The following is a 20,414-nucleotide window of genomic DNA, read 5'->3' on the forward strand; positions in this document are numbered from 1 at the left end:
AAAAATGTTCTTCTGTGAATTTACAAAACTTAAAATAGAAAATTGCGTGTTGAAATGCAACATAAGCAAACAATAAATGATTTTCAATGACTTGTGAAATAGAACAGACAAAAGGATTTACCTGGTTTTGATCCCTCAGAAATGCTCCCATTCCAGATCTGGTGCAGAAATTCTGGCCGGTTGTCATTCATATCTATTACATTGATGACAATGTCTATGGGATTTTCCACCTGGTTTCCATTTACATCCACTGCGTGTGCCCTCAGCTGCGAAAATAATTTTATAAGGCAGTTCTCAGTAGAAGTATGAGATAGAAGATTAGGTTTCGCGCATAGCTCAGTCCCTGTGATACACTGCTATAGCTTGTCCCAGATGACTTATTTGGAAATATCAGTGAATCTGCTGTCAATTCAAGCAGAGTAACTACAGAACTGGATAATAGATGCTCTGAGCAACTCTACCCTTTTATGCAGAGATTCAGCTTCATTGTCTTCTTGTGATGTCTAATATAGTTATAGTTATTTTTAAACTGAAGAAAGCAAGATATTTGGGGAAATCATAAATCTCTCTTGGCTATAGACAATCCAGCGGTATGTCCCGCACAATAAATTGCCTGTTCAGGAAAACTGGATAGGTCATACTCATGACAGCATTTAAAAGTGACAGAGATCTGTTCTGATTCTTTCAGGCAATCCCCAAGAAATATAGAGCCAATCCTTTTATTACACATGCATTATTTAGCTAAACAGGTACTATGGAAGCCTGCCTCACAAAGCCCATAACCAGAACCACTCAAACAAGCTGTATTCACTACAAGATAAAGGGGAACCTCCTGTAAAGCCTGGCCAAAAGAAGGAAATGTGATCCATTAGCAGGGTGCTGGGTAACAAAATGGTGTGTTTGGTGCTCTGGATAGAGGATGATTCCCTTTCTAATTCAGATTAGTTGAGACTTGCTGATTCCCAGACAGCAAGCAATTGAGCTGCACGTTTGACATTAACTTGCAAAGCTGTTGCTAGACTTGCCAGGCTTCACGAGTTTGTTGCACAATTGCAGCAATTCCGTACTGCATGACTCCAGATCAACGTTCTTTGCAAACATTTTGCAAATCTGCTACAAGTTCTGGTTCAGTTATGTTGTCAAATAGTCATCCCACCACTGTGGCTAAATTTAGAAAAGTGTCAACTAGAACTTGTGCTTCAAGTGCCCCTGCAAGTGTGCAACTTGCCAGTGAAAATGTGCAGCAAGTTAACAAGACTTACAATTCAACACTGCTACAAATGTGTGGCAAGTTACAGTATCCTTGCTATCTGGGTTAAGGGTTAGCTCTTAGTTAGGATGCTTAGTATACCTGTCAGTTGATTAAAACAGCTAATATGGCTAAAGGAAAAAGATGCCTACACCTACAGGTGCCTGCACATACACTATATTACCAACAGTATTGGGGCAACTTTTATAGCATCCCTGACTTAGTCCATAGGGTTCACTATTGACTTGGCCTGCCCTTTGCAGCTATATCAGCTTTCTTCTGGGTAGGCTGTCCACAAGGTTTAAGAGTGGGTCCATGAGAATGTTTGACCATTCTTCCAGAAGACCATTTTTGAGGTCAGACACTGATGTGGAACGAGAATGCATGGCTCGCAGTCTCCGCTCTACTTCATCCCAAAAGGTGTTCTATTGGGTTGAGGTCAGGGCTTTTTGCAAGCCAGTCAAGTTTCTCCACCCCACACTCACTCATCCATGTCTTTATGTACCTTGCTTTGTGCACTGGTGAGCAGTTATGTTGGAACAGGAAGGGCAGGAAACTCCAAAGTGTTCCTAAAAAGTTGGGAGCACGAAATTGTCCAACATGTCTTGGTATGCTGATGCCTAATGAGTTCCCTTCACTGGAACTAAGGGGCCAAGCTCAGCCCCTGAATAACAACCCCACCCCTCTCCACCAAATGATTTGGACCAGTGCACAAAGCAAGGTCCATAAAGACATGGATGAGCGAGTTTGGGGTGGAGGAATTCGACTGGCCAGCACAGAGTTCTGACCGCAACTTGATAGAACACCTTTGGAATGAATTAGAGCAGAGACTGCAAGCCGGGCCTTTTCGTCCACATCACTGCCTGACCTCACAAATGTGCTTCTGGAGGAATAATCAAACATTTTCATAGACACACTCCTAAACCTTGTGGACAGCCTTCCCAGAAGAGTTGGAGCTGTTTTAGCTGCAAAAGGTATGCCAAGTCAATATTATTATTACTCTATGGACTAAGACTGGGATGCCATCAAAGTTCATGTGCGTGTAAAGGCAGACGTCCCAATACTTTTGATAATATAGTGTATAGTCATACATCTATATGAGAGTCCTGAGAGCATCACATTTTGTGTCCCTTCATGGTGAAATTGAAAGCAGACTTACCTCCTTCCGCCTTTCCTATTGTTTCAAAGGTCCTAAGACTTTTGTGTGGATGTTAGAAACTATTAGACCACCTACAACAGCCTACTATTTATTTATGTAGCTAATGTAGGAGAACTGCCAGGTGTACTTTTATTGTGAAAGGGGTGTGCCCTGAGGTTTAGTCAATAATGGTAACATCAGCAGAATTGATGCCAGCACTACTGATGATGCCAGAGAGGAACAGCTGGATTGAATGAACTAGTGAATGGTTATATATGGCAGGAAGCACTGTCATAGGCACTACAGTGAACAACAAATTAGTTTTCATTGAAGCAATAACATCTACGTGCTTGGGCAGCAATAGGAATAAGGCAACATGCACAGTATTTGTGTGTATTTCTTGTAAATATGTGTTCTTTTCTGACCTAAGATGTATTGATCTCACCCAATCGTCAAACCAGGGGGCTGACACCGAAAGTAAGGAACGGCTAAATTACTGTTTTCAACTGATGTTGGCTATTTGACATAAATTTCCTAATAAAACACATTGATCTGTTGGGCCCATTATGCTTTTGTAATATAACAAAGAAGGGTAGAAATTTCGGGGGCGACAAGTTGTACCTGCGTAACAAGCTACACACTTTTCCATTTTTCCTTTTGCTGTTTTTTTTTTGTCAGAACTGATTTTTAAATGTATTTTTTATTCAGTTTGTGTCCATAGGTAAAATGATTGTAAATGCTTGTTTTTTTTTCTCTCTATAAAAAAACAAACATGTTACACTTACTTGCTCTGTGCATTGGTTTTGCACAGAGCAACCCAGATCCTTCTTTTCTCTGGTCCCTCTTTGACTCTCCTGTTGAGTGCCCCCACAGTAAGCAGCTTGCTATGGGGGCACCCGCGCCGAGCTGCAGCTCCATGTATCCATTCAGACATGGAGCCAGAATTCAGTCCCCCCCCCCCCCTCTCTCTCCTCACTGACTTTAATTGACAGCAGTGGGAGCCAATGGCATTGCTGCTGTGTCTCAGCCAACCAGGGGGCAGAGTCCCGAACGGCCGAGGCACTCGTGGGCATCGCTGAATAGAGATGGGGCTCAGGTATTAGGGGGGGGCTGCTGCACACAGAAGGCTTTTTATCTTAATGCATAGAATGCATTAAGATAAAAAAAAACTTCTACCTTTACAACCACTTTGTGTGTTATAGCTGTTTTTCTGGGCATTTTATATTTTTTCTAGTTTATGGCTGCCAATTTCTTTATCTGTACTAGCAATTTGTTGGGCACATCAGGACAATGTTGTACTCTGTGGTTTGGGTCAGCACTGAACATATGTTTGCATCCCCCTTCACCACCTATTAAGCTTACTTATCCATGATCCTGGAAATTCCTGCAAGTCTGAGCACTACAAAAAACACAAAGAGATGCAAATACTACATTTATGTGCTTGTTTCTATAGTGTCTACAACAGCATAAAACAACTAAGAAGCAATAGAGCAGGGTGATAACTGTGTCAAATGTGACCCCTAGAGGATGCCATCTAAGAAATATTTTCTTCTGTATGCATACTTAAGCATTTGCAAACCACCAAACATTGGTAAAGTGGTGAGGGTTACACTGATTTACAAAAGCAAGCACCCAGCAGTCTAGTTTGAAAGCACATTCTAAATCTTGTCTTACATACATATTCATTTTAATGGCAAGCTATGCAATTAAACCATAACATATACTGGTAGTTTCTTTCCTTACATGAAAATTAGCAATCTGTTCCCGATCCAAAGGCTTTGTTACAGACAGCTGACCAGATATAGGACTGATAATGAACACGCCAATGGGCGGTTGATCACCTCCTGGACCTGTCACACTATATCGTAGAGAAAGGCTCTTATCGCGGTCAGATCTGATCTGTATGTTAAAAGAAAAAAGATTTACAATCAGTAAAAAATAAAGCAGAATAAATACCTCAAAGGCAAAAGCATGCAAACAGCACAGTAAAAAAAACTGATCAATTTCACATACCAGAGATAGGTCTCAGATGGTTTGCCTATAAAATAGCTATCCAGGATATTTGCCCTATGGCAAGCAGTTACATTTTGATAGCCTCAAACCCAACCCATGACCCAAGTGAAATACTATTTCTATATTTGCTTATCAATGCAGAAAAAGGGAAACGTGCTGCCGTTACTGATTATTCTGCATTTGGCTGTTGGTATTATTGTACTACTGTTAGTATTGATTAATTGAAGATCATTTGGGACCATCTTTGAGGCACAGTGAACTTTTTACAAGATAATGTTGAACTCAGAAAGCATAAAGGATATTCTTTGATAAGAGCCTTGCAAGCTCCTGACAAGTACAATTCAGATAATACAGTACTTTGGCAGGTTCTAAATGATTTCTCATGCAGTCAAAAGCAAAATGTATTTTATTTTTGGATAATGTAAGGGAGCATCACCCCCAGGTTTTTTCATATCTGTGTCCTACTGGGGAGATTTCCCAGCCACAACTGGAAATGAGGAGAAATCCCTAGTAGTCATTGTCCCCATAGGAAGATTTCCCTATTTCTATGGTACCAGAGGCTGAAAACACATATTAAAACTGTAAATACAAATAAATACACACAAACTGTAGTTATGGATAAAAATGGGTGTGGTCCTTTATTATTGGCATATTAATAAACCAGATGATCAATAAATATTTGTCATATAACCATCTTACTAAATTTAAACCAACATAACAAATAGTTCCGCCATCAAAGCTCAAACTACATTTACCATTAATATACACAAATAGTTCAGCCATTAAAGCTCAAACTATATATACCATTAATATAACAATCCCCTTACAACAGAAGGGACCAGCCACATAACAAGGACCTCAACATAGGGAGGGGGAGGGATGTTTCTTCTTGCAGAGCTGCCGTTGGTCTGGAGACTGTTAAAATTCATCTGTTTTCTTATAGGTTCTTCTGGTCACATGACCTCTTAGAATTTTCCAGAAATATTTTAACTAAACTTTATTGAAAACTGTTAATTAATTCATTATTAATATAATTCAGATGATTATTTTTGTTTCAGTCCCTGTTCCCATAGGCAAGGGTCACTATTGGGCTTCTCCTGCCATTCATTCTGGGGACCATTCAAAATGTGGGATTTTCTTTCCCTTCCACTTTTGGTGATATCAATTACCAGGACAAATAGAGAAGGTGACCCTCCCAGCGGTGACACAGACCGCAATAAGAACCTGGCGTGTTCTAATTCTTCTCCACTCTATCTTAAACGAGGAAAAAAGTTTTACCTCCAGTAATAATTTAATTTCGGAAATATCCCAAAAATGAATAGTACATGATGTTTTGTGTGGTTTCATAGTATTGTGGATATTTCTAAAAGTATAAATGATTTTAATACTTACTCGTACTAATTCTTGCGGAAAGGTTCCCCTTGAGTTCTCTGGCACATTAATTGGTGGGATCACCCAATCCCTCTTTTGTCTTTGTAGAAAGCCATTGTGCTTACGTCGTGGAGGAAATCGAATTTCTGTGACGTTGTAAAAACCCTTCAGAAAACAAAATTAAAATGAAAACAGGTCCACATTTTTGATACTTTACATATACATCTGCCTCACTGAGTGATTTTCAAAACAAAAAGCACTAACCAATTACCATATTTCAAGAAGGGCGCACACTGTGCAGCATAATATTTAAGAATTGATAGATTACTCATTTTTATCTGATAAAAATAACTGTGAGAAAAGCAATTAAAGTACATGTAACTATTTAGCAAAAAATTGTCTGTAGATTATTTTAAATTAATTATCACTAAGAAATCATAGTAGGTTCCAATATGAAAAAAATAATAAAAACAATAACAACAAGAATAAATTAGCTAGAATAAGACACTATACAGGCTTATACAATATACTACAAATACAGGCTTTTTGTTCCATAGTGGGCCAGGACAACAGATTGCAATTCAAACTGTTCATCCTTTTTTTTGGTCTTTGTTATTTTCCTCAGTGGAAACGAATACAGAAGCTAGACTTTCCATTTTCTCAAATCATAATCCACATTTTCTTGGAAAGTGTATCTACTGGTCACCTTCCTTCCAGTTTTGCTTGAAGTGGTTCTAAAGCCTAAACATGTTTTACCTTAAAGCATTCATTGCATTAATGTAAAAAATGTTTAGTCATCAGCATCCCCCTCATCCCCCAGTTTTACTTACCTGAGACCTAATTTGATCATTCAATCTTCCCTCTCTTCACTTCCAGGTCTCACTGGCTTTGCTGTTGGCTTCCAGTGCTGTCAAAGCCAGTGACAAGGGAGTGGGGGACGGAGCTGAGTCCAGCTGTCTGTGTCAATGGACCCAGCAACAGAACACAGGAGCAAGCACGCATGAGTGCCCCCCCATGGGAAGCGGCTTCCCATGGGGGGCACTGGACACAGGGGAGGGGCCAGGACCCAAGAAGAGGAGGTTCAAGTATAGACATGTTTGTTTTTGTTTTTTTTACTGTTACAATCCCATTAAATCTGAACTCCAGCCTTATCTTCGGTCTTGCCCAGTTGTACAGGGCACTAAAAAATGCTGACTCTGATTTCACTGTCCCCTTTTTTAAATGGATTTCAGTTCTTTAAACCATATATGCTCAGCATCACATGTAGGTATTAGCTAGGGCAGTCTGCCTAGGAAGGCCCACTTCTCCAGACTGACTTTCATTCCTGAAACTATGCATGGCAACCTGCTTAGCCCCTCACACTAGCCATGATCTGCTTGCATTGCACAGAGAAGTGCAGAAACTCAGCGAAGCTACCAACGGATCTAAAATAAGGTATGTAATGAAAATAGAAAGTTTAAAAAAAAAAATATTTGCAGATTAATGGTGGGGCAAAACAACCGAGGAAGGCAAATACAGCAAGTATAGAAAAAGATCACCCCCCTTTAAAATAATCACGTGTTGTTGCTTTGCAACCTGAAATTAAGACAGATACAGTTTTTGTTCTATCCAGCTGTATTTACTCAGTGTAACTTATAACATCCAAATGAAAGATATGAACACCAGCCCTCAAAAGTTCCACTCACCTGCTTGCATTAGGCAAGTGGAAATAAGCTGAGGATGAGTGTGGGAACCCCTCAAGCATCTCACTACTGCTGCTTGTGTATGCGGGATCTGTGTACTGCTCTGATTCATGGGATAAATAGGAGAGTGGGGCCGATGGGGATTGGAGCAGAACACATATCTTCCCACACAAGCAGCAGTGGTAATATCATGGCTGGATCTAGGGGGTTCCCAAAGCCCTCCACCACCCCTAACACTGCGGCAGCAGTCTCCCATCCCTGCACAGTACACAGCTGAGCTTGAACACAGCTACGGAGTCCTAGCAGGCTACTGCAAATTGAGCTGCCGTTTTGAGTCCGACTAGGGAATTTCACAGGTCAGAATTGTAACACTGTAGCCAGATATATACTGTGCACATCCTATCTGTGTAAGGCAATCAGATTTCAGCTCTGGTGTGTGCTGTGTGAGGAGCAGGAGATATTAGTACCTGTGTTCAGGCTGTGTACAGTGCAGATGGGAGACAGAGCTCTGTCTAGTGAACTGCAAGCAGTGACTCCTGTACCGTGTCCTCCTGCCCCCTGTACTGTACCATCCTGCCTGCCTTGTGCCCGCCTGCCCACCCTGTACTTTTGCCCTATTGCACTGTTCCCTCCTGACCCCCGCCCCCCACTACAACAAAAGTTCTTGTCGGAAATTCCGATCGTCTGTAGCCAATTCCGACGCATAAAAATCCGATGCATGCTCGGAATCAATTCGACGCATTTTCGGAATCATTGAACTTAATTTTCCTCGGCTCGTTGTAGTGTTGTATGTCACCGCATTCTTGACGTTTGGAATTTCCGACAACATTTGTGTGGCCGTGTGTATGCAATACAAGTTTGAGCCAACATTCCGTCAGAAAAAAAATCAACGGTTTTGTTGTCGGAATGTCCGATCTTGTGTATGCGGCATAAAACCCCATTTAAAATCTGTGGAATGACTTGAAGACTGCAGTCCACAAACGATCGCCATCAAATGTAACTGAACAGTTCTGCAAAGAAGAATGGGCAAATATTGCAAAGTCTAGATGTGCAAAGTTAGTAGAGACATATGCCAAAATACTAAGGGGCAGATCCACGTACCTTTGCGCCGTAACTTATTTATTTTATTTCGAATCCTCAAAGAATTTGTGCCGTAAGTTACGGCGGCGTAGTGTATCTCTGGCGGCGTAAGGGCGCGGAATTCAAATGGATGTAATGGGGGCGTGTTTTATGTAAATACGTTGTGACCCGACGTAAACAACGTTTTTTTTTAACTGCGCATGCGCCGTCCGTGGGGGTACCCCAGTGCGCATGCTCGTAATTAAACCGGAACCAGCCAATGCTTACGACGCTGACGTCATTCTATGCAAATTCCTATTCGCAAACGCCTTACGCAAACGACGTAAAAATTTCAAAATTATACGCGGGAACGACGGCCATACTTAACATTGAGTACGCCTCAGAATAGCAGCTTTAACTATACGCCGGAAAAAGCCGACCGCAAACGACATAAAAACAATGCGCCGGCCGGACGTACGTTGGTGGATCGCCGTACCTAGCTAATTTGCATACTCAGCGCGGAATTCGACGGAAACGCCACCTAGCGGCCGCCGAAAAATTGCAGCTTAGATCAGACGGCGTACTAAGACGTACGCTTGTCGGATCTAGCCGAGATGCCGTCGTATCTTGTTTTGTGGATACAAAACAAAGATACGACGCGCAAAATTTGAAATTACGTGGCGTATCAAGAGATACGCCGGCGTAATATCTTTGTGGATCTGCCCCTAAGGCTGTAATTAAAGCAAAAGCTGATTCAACAATATAATGACACAAGAGGTTGATCCTTTTGCCAACTCAGTAATTCTGTTTTTGATTATTATTTTTTACATGTTGGTGTTATATCTTTCACTTGTATGTTATAGGTTGCACTAAGTAAATACAGCTGGACTAAAAAAAACTGTGCCTGTCTTCATTTAATGCTGCAAAGCAACAAAATGTAAATATTTTAAATGGGGGTTGATTCTTTTCTATACCCGCTGTATAATAAGATTATATATATATATATATATATATATATATATATATATATATATATATATATATATATATATATATATATATATATATATATATATATATATATATATATATATATATATATATATATATATATATATGCCTTGGGGTCACTTTTTGTCTATCTTTTTAGGACATAATGCATGTCACAGTTTGACACAATAATATACAATTAATAATATGCAGCACTGAATACCTACAAGTGCACAATCCTTACAGGCTCAGCTGCATTGTCTATACCTCTCTATCAAAAACAAGTTGGAAACGCTCTTAATAGTGAAAAAACAAAGATCTTGATAAGCGTGTCAGAGGTGGAGGTGAGGGAGGGGAAGTGAGACTGAAGTGTAGAGGGCAATGCAGAGGAATCAATACATTGGATGTCCAGGGAATAGCATGATAACTGTGGGTGGATAGGGAGAAACAAGGCTATGAGCACAGAACATAATATAGATTCATTTAATGGGGAAATTGTACACGGTGTACAGGATTGCAGAATAATTGTACACTTACTTTAAATTACTATATATTGAGTTAAAAAATCAAAACAATTGCATGTATATTGAAAAACTGACTAAAATACGTAAGCAGTTATGGATTTAACTTAATAATTGCAGATCATAATCACTAATGCAATGCAAAGTAAAACAAATATCCTATAGTAAAGAAGATAGTTGCATACCATAGCAAAATGAAAACGGTGTTAAGCCTAGTACACATGGGCCGAATATCGGACGGCATTGCATGGTTTAATAGAAACCGGACAACATTTGTGTACATTGTCCGGCTTCTGATGAAGGGGTGTGACCCAAAAGGGTCTGCCGACCGGCTTCAGATCAGCGCACTCAGCAAATGGCTGAGAGTGCTGACTGGAGTGTTCTGGTGGGGGGTGTCCCCCTGTCAAAACACAATGGAACAGCAGGGAAGATCATGGTACTAACATCTGGTTGTTAGCACAGTGGCTCCAACCTGAGCTATCTTTTTTTTTTGTTTAGCCCGCTGGGCTGAATGAAAAAAAGAACTAGCAGTTTGTACTAGGCTTTAGGCTCTCTTTACATACACTATATTACCAAAAGTATTGGAACGCCTGCCTTTACACGCACATGAACTTTATTGGCATCCCAGTCTTAGTCCGTAGGGTTCAATATTGAGTTGGCCCACACTTTGCAGCTATAACAGCTTCAACTCTTCTGGGAAGGCTGTCCACAAGGTTTAGCAGTGTGTCTATGGGAACGCTTGACCATCGTCAGGCACTGGTGTGCTTGAGAAGGCATGGCACGCAGTCTCTGCTCTAATTCATCCCAAAGCTGTTCTATTGGGTTGAGGTCAGGCCAGTCAAGTTCCTTCACCCCAAACTCACTCATCTATGTCTTTATAGAACTTGCTTTGTGCACTGATCCAAATCATTTGGTGGAGGGGGGATTATGGTGTGGCATTGTTTTTCAAGAGTTGGACTTCAGGGAATTCTTAAAGCAGAGCTCCACCCTAAAGTGGAACTCCCGCTGATCGGAACCCTCGCCCCCCCCCCCCCAGTGTCACATTTGACACCTTTCAGGGGGGAGGGGGTGCATATACAGGTATTTGCACCCACTTCCGGCCACACAGTCTCGGGCAGACTGCAGGCATGACGTCACCTCCCATCCCCCCGTTGTGTTCTGGGAACACTTGGCTCCCAGTACACAGCGGGAGCCAATCGGCAGGCGTAGCGCGACTCGCGCATGCGCCGCAGGAAACCGGGCAGTGAAGCCGGTGAGCTTCACTTCATGGTTCCCTCACCGAGGATGGCTGGGGGGGGGGGGCAGCAGAGTGACGAGCGATCACTCGTCCTCTGCTGCGGACCGTGCTGGACTCCAGGACAGGTAAGTGTCCTAATATTAAGGCTTCATTTCCACTGGCGTTTTTACAGCCACTTGTGTTAGCCTTTTTTACAGCTTAAAAATGCCTGTCCATGTTTATTTTGTTAGTTATCTTGTTTATTTTGCTCAAAAACGCCGCGGTAGCGTTTTTGAGAGTTTTCGCGCGTTTTTGAGCGTTTAACGTCTGGCGTTTTTACAGCTCTACTCTGGAGCTTCAGAACGCCCTCAGCTCAAAAAGGCCTATGCCATTTGAAGCTTAAAAACGCCTATGTGGGCATGATGCCATAGAATAACATGGACAGGCGTTTTTAAGCTGTAAAAAATGCTCAGAAAAGTGGCTGTAAAAACGTCAGTGGAAATGAAGCCTAAAAGTCAGCAGCTGCAGTATTTGTAGCTGCTGGCTTTTAATATTTTTTTTTCAGCAGACATCCGCTTTAAGACATCAGCCTACCAAGACATTTTGGACAATTTCATGCTTCCAACTTTGTGGGAACAGTTTGGGGATGGCCCCCTATTGTTCCAACATGACTGCGCACCAGTGCATAAAGCAAGGTCAATAAAGACATGGATGCTTGAGTTTGTGGTAGATGAACTTGACTGGACCTCAACCTAATAGAACATCTTTGGGATGAATTAGAACAGAGACTGTGAGACAGGCCTTCTCATCCACAACCTAATGGTCTGTACACACAATGCGAATATCTTTAGAAAAATGTCATCCAAGGAAGAAACGTACGATAATCGGATTGTTAGTACAGAGCTTTCAAGAGCTGATCATGACAGGTCATCTGATATTATTTTATCGGACATACACAAAAAAAATTCTCGTACGGTACCAGATCATACGATTTTCGTTTAGTCAGTACAGTTGTCGTCCGAAAATACAATACAAATACATTACAACATATGATATTGTGACTTTAATAACCTATTTAATTTCTACTTGCGACTGTTAAGCGAAAAAAGTCGCACAATCTGTCGTACGATATTTGGATCATGTGTACGGGGCAATAAACCTAAAAAAGCGTAAAATAGATAATGAATGCAGCAATCACATCTATGAAACAATATGCTGCAATACAATAAATGTTTGCTTTTGGCTTTGTTAACACTTTAACGGCCGGTTCACACCGCATTGCTGTGCAGATCACATGTGATGTCTGTGCAAAGTGAATTTCAGCCATACAAACTGTATGGCTGAATTCGCATTGCATTCAGGCCAAACTCATGCAGGAACGTTTTTTTGGTTCACACCAGAATCGGATCGCATGGGTGTCCACACCCATGCGATCTGATTCTGAAAATTGCGCTACGTTTTGCAAACCGATTGTAGGGTGTCATTAACTTAACATACACTCATGTTTGCAATTTAGATGCAGTGCAAATTTGTGCTGCATCTAGTGTGAACCAAGCCTCAAGCCTCGTACACACGACTTTTGGCCGGGAATCCCAGCCGTGTGTATTCTCCTTAGCAGTTTTCCTTTCAGGAAAACAGACGGGAATCCCGATGGGAAAATAGAGAACCCTGCTCTCTATTATCTCGTTGGGTTTCCCGGTAGAGTGCTTTATTCAGTGATAACATTTCTATACAGAATATCGGACCTGATATTCTGCAGAATTTTCATCAAATCATTTGAAAAATCAGTCCATGCAATGTCAGCCTCAGCATTATAATCAGAGAAAACACACTACTGCCTCTTTTCACAAGTCTCCCCTGTCTGACTGTTGAATAAATGAACACTTCTGTAGGATTTATATTGCCACTCATTATCATATCTGCCACTATCCAGGCAGATAGTTTGTAGTCAGACTTGGGCATGCTGAAATGTCATGCAAGTTCCAAAGACACATTTAATATGTACTGGTAAAGAATGTCTCAAATATTTATGACCCTATTAAATCCCAGAGTATTAATTCTGTAATTATTTTAAACCTATGTCAGGCAAGATGGATGCTTTGGATGACCCACTTTGCACACTGCCCATTAATCTTCTGTAGGTGTCGAGACTCCTTTCTGGTTCTACTCCCTAATTCTGCGTCATACACTGCTTTTTTTATTCCAGACGTGTGTCTCCTACAAAAAAAATCCATTTAAAGATGGAATGTGTAAAAGTGAGAGCCATATTTCTGTAAATGACTAAGAAGCAAAGGGGATTTCCCATATCTCTTTAGCAAAAAGATTTTCTTAAATATTGAAGACAAATTCAGGTGTGGAGATGCTAAGAATGTAAAATAGGACAGTGATTTCGGACAGAAGAGAGCGGGGACCAGTGAGGATGCGCCACACTACTCACGCATGCGCAGTAGGGAACCGGTCAGTGAAGCTGCAACACTTCACTTCCTGATTCCCTCACCGAGGATGGCGGCAGGGGCAGCCGAGGGAAGAGCGATTGCTCGACCTTGGCTGCTGACATCGCGGGCACGCTGGACAGGTAAGTGTCTATTTTTTTTTAAGTAAGCAGCTGCACTATTAGTAGCTGCTGGCTTTAAAAAAAAAAAAAAGGTGGACCCCTCTTTAAAGGCTTCTTCATTTGTGTCTTGCATGCCCCCCCATTGCACCCCACCCCCAGACACTGCAGCTGGCAGTCAGTTCTGCCAATCTAGAAATAAGGTTAGACACGATCAGATGCTAATTAAAAATCTATGGGCTTAACCTCCCTGGCGGTATTCCTGAGTGTGGCTCGGGGGTTAAATTTCAGTACCATTAGCGGTAACCACGAGCAGACTCAGGATTGTATCTTAGGATCCTGGTGCAGCTTACTTACCTTGTCCCCAGGACCCTGCGATGTCCCCCTGCTGTGTCTGTGGGCTGTGTCCTCCGCCCAATGCCTCTGCGTTCCACGTTCCATTCCCTCTGAGCGTTGCAACGCATAGGGGCGGAGCCCGGTGGCAAATTCAAAAAGAACAAAATTCATAAACCATGCAGTACACTGTAATCTTACAGATTACATCACTGTATGAAATCATTTCACATCCCTTTTGTCCCTAATGCTTTTTCCAGTGCCCTGCATGCACTTCTATATTATATATACTGTTCTTTCTGCCTGGAAACTGGAGATTGTCCATAGCAACCAAAAAGTGTCCCTTTACGTCAAAAGTGATTTTAGACCAGCTAGAAAACAGCGATAATAAATTAGAACACTTGCAGAATTGAGCGATAGTAATTTGTGGGGAAATGTATTTTATTATTTTATATTATTATTTTTTATAATTATTTATAGTTATTATATTAAAATGTATGATTTAGTGCTTCAAACTATATAATACCTGAAATATCCACTAGACTCTTGTTTGGACAGATTTAAGTGTGTTATTATTAAGAATTACAGACCTACAATATAAAACGCCAGATTTCTATGCAAAACAATGTACCGATTTGAGACGCAGAAATCTGACATTATCATACTGCCAGGGTGGCTACGAAATCAGAAAAGACAATGCGTGACAATGTGATAGCCACACCCCCTGTAACATCTTCACCGCAAGTGGACTTTACTGGCATGATCTACAGGTATCTGTAAAGCCTACTACACATGATGAGATTATCAGTCAAATGATCATCCATTTTTTTTTTTTTAATGCTAGTTTCCATATCGAAAATTAATAGGTTTCTGTGATAGGCCAATCAAAGCCAGTCATGTGTGAATACGGAAGTGCAATGAATCGGCTCTCCTTGCCTCACAAGGAATGCCGATCAGCAGCATCTGCTTACAGAGGAGACCTGGGAATGTAAACAGGGCACTGATCATCAGTGACCTGATTACAGGAAAGCCCCATCAGTGCCCATCAGTGCCACCAATCAATGCCTATAAGTGATGCCAGTCAGTGCAACCTTTCAGTGGCAATCAGTGCCTGCTCATCAGTGCTGCCCATCAGCACTGTCCATCAGTGCCGCCTATCAGTGCTGCCTATCAATGCCATCTATCAGAGCCCACCAGTGCTGGCCATCTATGACCACCACTGCTGCCCACCAGTTTTACCTATCAGTGACCACCAGTGCCGCATATCAGTGCCCCCTATCAGTGCATCCTTATCAGTGCCACCTAATCAGTGCCCATAAGTGCCATTTCATCAGTGCCCATCAGTGCAGCCTCATCAGCGCACATCAGTGAAGGAGAATAATTACTGTATTTATTGGCGTATAACACTCACTTTTTTACCCTGAAAATGGAGTGAAAACTGTGCCTACGTGTTATACGCAGGGGGCTGTGGAACTTTTTTCCCCTGAAACCTCCCTCTTAAAGTTAGGGTGCATGTTATACACCGATAAATACAGTATTTATTTAAAAATTTTACTGATAGAAACAAAAAAATTTTTTTGCTATCACAAGGGATAAGCAACATCCCTTGTGATAACATGGTTTGTGACAGGTCCTCTTTTTGGTAAGGTTTGTGGTCTATTAGATCCCAGACCTCTCCTCTGGCCTCCAATGCATCACATCAAACTGAGATTGGTTTGATCCAATGTTTTTACAAGCCGGTAATATCATGTTTACATGAAACTGAAACCGGAAATGACCTTGTCACTTCACGTTTCTGATGTCACAAAGTGGAAGGAACAACATCAGTTCCTCTCACTGTGTTCCCAGAACCGGATCCTGCTGGTTGCATACTTACAGGGCTCCCTGATCACATGGGAGAGCCTGGTAAAGGCAGTCGAGGGAGGGAGGGGGCTACATGCTGTCCGTTTTCATCAGATCTCTCCATAGGAGAAAGCGGCGCTGCACAAGCCCCTCCCCGCTCAGTGAGCAGAGAGCGACTTGTCATCCGCCGGCTCATTGGAGATCAGCGGAGAGATCTCCCACTGAGCCGGCGGGAGCTGGCGGACTCCGTAGTGACGGAGTTGGCGTTCTGTAGAAGAGGCCTTACTCTATCCCAACAAATAATAATGTTTTTGTTGGATATACTTTTTATTTGCTCTCATTACCCTTCCCATTTTCTTTACCAAGCATAATGTTGCTTATCTGACTATCTTATTTTAGACATCAAACCAATATGTGATCATTTCTCTTAACCTGACTGGTTATTGAAAATGTAACTCCACTTTTTAAAAGAACAAATAATTTATATATCATATGTTTTGTAATTTAGTGCTAATAAAAAAAGTACCATTCTAGTTCACTTTACTACTAGATACAATTTTCTAAAATTGTCACAAGAAAATAAATAAAACCTGGTTTGCTTGTATGGGGCCGTCTGTGCACTCATGTTGAATGACTGCAGAAATGTTATTTTCTGCTCATGTGATCAGCTCACTGCTGTTCCCCAGCAGGTTTTCTTCTGTAACAACACAGGGCTAGCAAGTACCGCCAAGTGTTTCTCACAGTATCAGTGTGTCATTGCTTTGTACAGGCTTTCTGTCTGAAGCTGAATGAAAACATCTGCTTGTACCTGCCAGGTGAATGGGCGAATGAATGCCCTCCTCCAATCACAGGACAATCAGATGTTCTGTGAATGGACAAAGTTGCAAGCGTATAATGTATACAATGCGTACAATGTATAAGAGTCTAATTTTCAGAGTTGCAAGCTCGACACTTACAACCATGTCAGAATGAAGTTAGAGTTTTTCCTTAACCACTTGCTGACCGGTACATATACTACGGCAGGTCGGCTCTATTGCGTTAAACAGTGTACCTGTACATCATTTTGCGCAATAGCCAGCGGGTGTGCCAATCAGTGGGTCCGGAGGACTTTATGTCCACCAGCCACCCATGATCACTCCCAAGAGAGACAGAACGGTGATCTGCCGATGTAAACAAGGCTAAGCCGAAACACTTATCTCTCTGTTCATCCAGTCAGTCCATTCCTCACACGGTTAGAAAGCATCCCCTAGGGACACACTTAACCCTTTGATCGCCCCTGGTATTAACCCCTTCCCTGCCATTGTCATTAGTATAGTAACAGCGCATATTTTTAGCACTCATCCCTGTAATGATGTCACTGGTTCCCCAAAAAAATTCAAAAGTGTCAGTTAGGTGTCCGATTTGTTTGCCGCAATGTCGCAGTCCTGCTAAAAATCACTGCCATTACCAGTAAAAAATAAAATAAAAATGCCATTAAAATATCTCATAGTTTGTAGACGCAACACTTTTTGCGCAGACCAAACAATAGACGCTTAGGCCCCTTTCAGACTGAGGCAGGAGCTGCGGTGGCGGTATAACACCGCTAAAAGTAGCGGCGCTATACCGCCGGGATTGCCGTGGAAATCAGCCGCTAGCGGTGCGGTATTAACCCCCGCTAGCGGCCGATAAAGGGTTAATACCGCCCGCAATGCGCCTATATAGAGGCGCATTGCGGGCGGTATTGCCGCAGTTTCCCATTGTTTTCAATGGGAAGGAGCGGTGAAGGAGCGGTATACACGCCGCTCCTCTCACCGCTCCAAAGATGCTGCTGACAGGAGATTTTTTTGTCTCCCGCCAGCGCATCGCCTCAGTGTGAAAGCCCTTCGGCTTTCACATTGAGGTAGCTGGGCAGGAGTTTTTCAGGCGGGATAGCAGCGCTATTTTTAGCGCTGTACCGCCTGAAAAACTCCTCAATGTGAAAGGGGCCTTATAGGGATTTTTGTAGCAGAATACATATTGGCCTAAATTAATGAAGAAATTCTCGGGATCTGTTCAAAGTGCAGAAGTGATAAAGCATGTCTGAGCTGTCAGAAAAAAGGGGACAGAGGAGTAAAATTACACTCTGCAGAGCTCAGTAAGGAGAACTCTGAGGCCTCGTACACACGGCCGAGGAACTCGACGTGCCAAACACATCGAGTTCCTCGGCCAGTTCAGCCCTGAAGCCGCCGAGGAGCTCGGCGGGACGAGAGTTCCCATAGAACAACGAGGAAATAGAGAACATGTTCTCTATTTCCTCGTCGAGCTCCTCGTCGGCTTCCTCGGCCGAAAGTGTACACACGACCAGTTTCCTCGGCAGAATTCAGCCAGAAACTCGGTCGGAAGCTGAATTCTGCCGAGGAAACTGGTCGTGTGTACGGGGCCTGAGAGTTGATTAGAGGGAAGGAACATATGCCCTTCACACAGCACACAGGAACAGAGCTAAGGCTGTCAATCATAGGCTGTGCTCTCCCCTGTCACCATTTTTCTCTTGGTGACAGGAAATCTTGTCAGAAGTAATTCATGCTGATAGCAGAAGAATGATGCAGCAGATATAAATGAGACTTAGTGCTCTGGTTTGAGACAAATACACACTATAGAAGGGTACAACCACTTTAATGGAGAAGCATCCAGAAATGGGACACACATCATTAGTGGTAATTAATTTTTACATAGCAATAGTGCAAATTTTGTTTTCTCCTGGAGTTCAGCTTTAAAGTGATTGTTATTTTTATAGGAACAAAAACTAGACTTTACAAACATGTTATACCTCCCTTAAGTTCCCACACAGCAAGCAGCTTGCTATGTGAGCACCTGACCAGAGTCACAGCTCCCTGTGTGCATTAAGACAGGGAGCTCCAACCCAACCCCTGTCCCACCCCCTTTCTCCCCTGATTGACTAGTGGACCAAAGGCACTGCTGCCAATGGCACCGCTGCTGTGTTTCAGTGAATCAGGAGGGATAATGTCAGACAGTTGAGACATTTGTGGACGTCGTTGGACAGAGATGGAGCTCTGGTAAGTATTAGGGGCAGGCCCGGACTGGCCATAGGGCATACCGGGCATATGCCCGGTGGGCCGCGGCGGCCCGCGGGCCGGTCGCGGCCCTCGGCGGCCCGCGGGCCGGTTGCGGCCCGCGAACGGCCCTCGGCGGGCCGCATGTTACATCTCCCAAGGGGTGTACCAAGGCAGGGCTGTCTTATTGGGTGGGCACCAGGGCTGGTACAAGGGGTGGGCGGGAGGAGCGGGTGCCCAGGGCTGAGTGTGAGAGGGGGCAGATTTCTCTCCCTCCATCTGCTTTCTTACTGAGCATAATACCATACATAGCCGTTCGCATAGTCACGGCTGCCCAATCTACTCCCTCCCCCTGCATCCTCATTGGCAGGGAGGAGAGCACTTTAGAAAGGACTCCAACAGCGGGGGGGGGGGGGATTTGCTCTCAGTAACCATGAACAAACAGACTGATTCCTCCCGTCCGTCCGTAGGACAGGAGAATCAGTCTGTAAGATCTGAGACTGGCTGCAGCTCTGTAAGAGTGACTGTGACACTTGCACAGCCCAGCGAAACATCACCCCCCTCCCTTTCACTGACCAGAGAGATCAGAGAGGAATACAGCTCCTCCCACCTCTGCTCCTCCAGTGACTTCCAGCCCCGCCCACACTATCCCCTGCGTGTGTGCAGCTGTATCTGGAGAGAAGAAGATGTGTTTGTGGGCGGGAAATATGAAAACAGCAGATTCCTCTGTGTCACAAAGATGATCTGATCTTTTAGCCTGGAAATGTGGGTGAGTGTACACTGCAGTACACTGTGATCATTGTCCTTATCTCCATCCCTCTGCCTTCTCTCACCCACCTGTCTCCCTCCCCCATCCCCCCATGTTCTTTCTAGATGTTCACTTAATTCACTTTCACTTTCAGTTAGGCTGTTAATAGATGGTACACATTTCTTTCCAGCAACCACAGATTGCAGGGAAGAAACTTGCATGATTACCCTGTCAGTACAGTCAGTGGTGACAGGGGAATCCCTTCCACTGAGCAATTGTATTCTCCCAACAAACAATGATTATCACTAGCAGCTATAGCAACCGCTAGTGATAATCATAAGAGAATCCGGCAGGCTGGTTGTACACAACGTGATCGATCAACTTGGTACATTCAGCCTGCCATTAATGGTTTAAATCTCAGCCAGTTCCTGCTGAACCAGCTGAGATATAAACTGTCTATGACTGGTCTTAGCACTTGGGCAGACCATACAGTGATTACTTTTTTCATTCAACTATTACGTTGAATAAAAAAAAGAAATGTTCCAATTCCCCATCTACACATTCCAGGTGGATGGGGGAATCCTCCCACTGTGGACCTGCAGCAGAACTATCAGGGTTGCTGTCCTGTGACTCCTGTCCCAGCTATTGACAGCGCTGGTCTCTGTCTCCATG

The 20,414-nt window shown here is 43.0% G+C and overlaps 1 protein-coding gene across 2 annotated transcripts in view; it reads right to left on the reverse strand.

Annotated features, from left to right (window-relative positions):
* CDH2 (cadherin 2) overlaps nt 1–20,414 on the reverse strand; it is a 414,273-nt gene that overhangs the window by 87,266 nt on the left and 306,593 nt on the right. For both annotated transcript variants that reach the window (XM_040354103.1, XM_040354102.1), the window contains exons 4-6: nt 5,793–5,936; nt 4,131–4,286; nt 122–266 (exon numbers count right to left, since the gene is read on the reverse strand). In XM_040354103.1, coding sequence (XP_040210037.1) covers nt 122–266; nt 4,131–4,286; nt 5,793–5,936 — 445 coding nt within the window. The remainder of the gene's footprint in view (nt 1–121; nt 267–4,130; nt 4,287–5,792; nt 5,937–20,414) is intronic.

This window comes from Rana temporaria, chromosome 5 (assembly GCF_905171775.1).
Source record: "Rana temporaria chromosome 5, aRanTem1.1, whole genome shotgun sequence".
Taxonomy (NCBI): Eukaryota; Metazoa; Chordata; class Amphibia; order Anura; family Ranidae; genus Rana; species Rana temporaria.